Source organism: Myotis brandtii, unplaced genomic scaffold, assembly GCF_000412655.1.
Source record: "Myotis brandtii unplaced genomic scaffold, ASM41265v1 scaffold17, whole genome shotgun sequence".
NCBI lineage: Eukaryota > Metazoa > Chordata > Mammalia > Chiroptera > Vespertilionidae > Myotis > Myotis brandtii.
In genome coordinates this window covers 8734518-8734817 of record NW_005356259.1, presented here as the reverse complement: position 1 = coordinate 8734817, position 300 = coordinate 8734518, and the positions used below count along the sequence as shown (strand labels likewise).

The following is a 300-nucleotide window of genomic DNA, read 5'->3' as shown; positions in this document are numbered from 1 at the left end:
CCGCCTGCCGCCGCCAGCCTCCCTCCTGGCCACCCCTGGCCATCCTGGGGTTCTCTCCTGGGCAGGAGTTTCCTGGCACCGGGCACCCCCGCCCACCCCCGGGCCATTTACCGATGTGGTTGTCCTCGATGTGCTCGATGAGGTCGGCCAGGGTGGGGAAGTGGAGTCCGCAGCTCCCGAAGCGGCAGGTATTGGAGAAGAAGGAGGCGGCGGCGATGCCTGTCATGGTGCTACATGGAGAGCCCCCCTGGTGTCGACTCTGCGAGCGCCGGACGGGCGGGCGGAGGGAGGGAGGGAGGG

General features: G+C 69.7%; 1 protein-coding gene across 4 annotated transcripts in view; it reads right to left on the bottom strand.

Annotated features, from left to right (window-relative positions):
• Nucleotides 1-294, bottom strand: part of JAZF1 (JAZF zinc finger 1) — a 327260-nt gene extending 326966 nt beyond the window's left edge. For 2 of the 4 annotated variants that reach the window (XM_014537006.1, XM_014537008.1), the window contains exon 1: nt 112-174. Coding sequence is in view for 1 of the 4 variants with exons in the window: in XM_005862957.2 (XP_005863019.1) it covers nt 112-226 (115 nt within the window). In the remaining 3 variants the exon portion in view is untranslated. Of the gene's footprint in view, nt 1-111 lie in introns of all 4 variants that reach the window. The other 2 variants (XM_005862957.2, XM_014537007.1) reach the window with 2 other exon arrangements.
• Between the last annotated feature and the right edge of the window lie 6 nt (nt 295-300).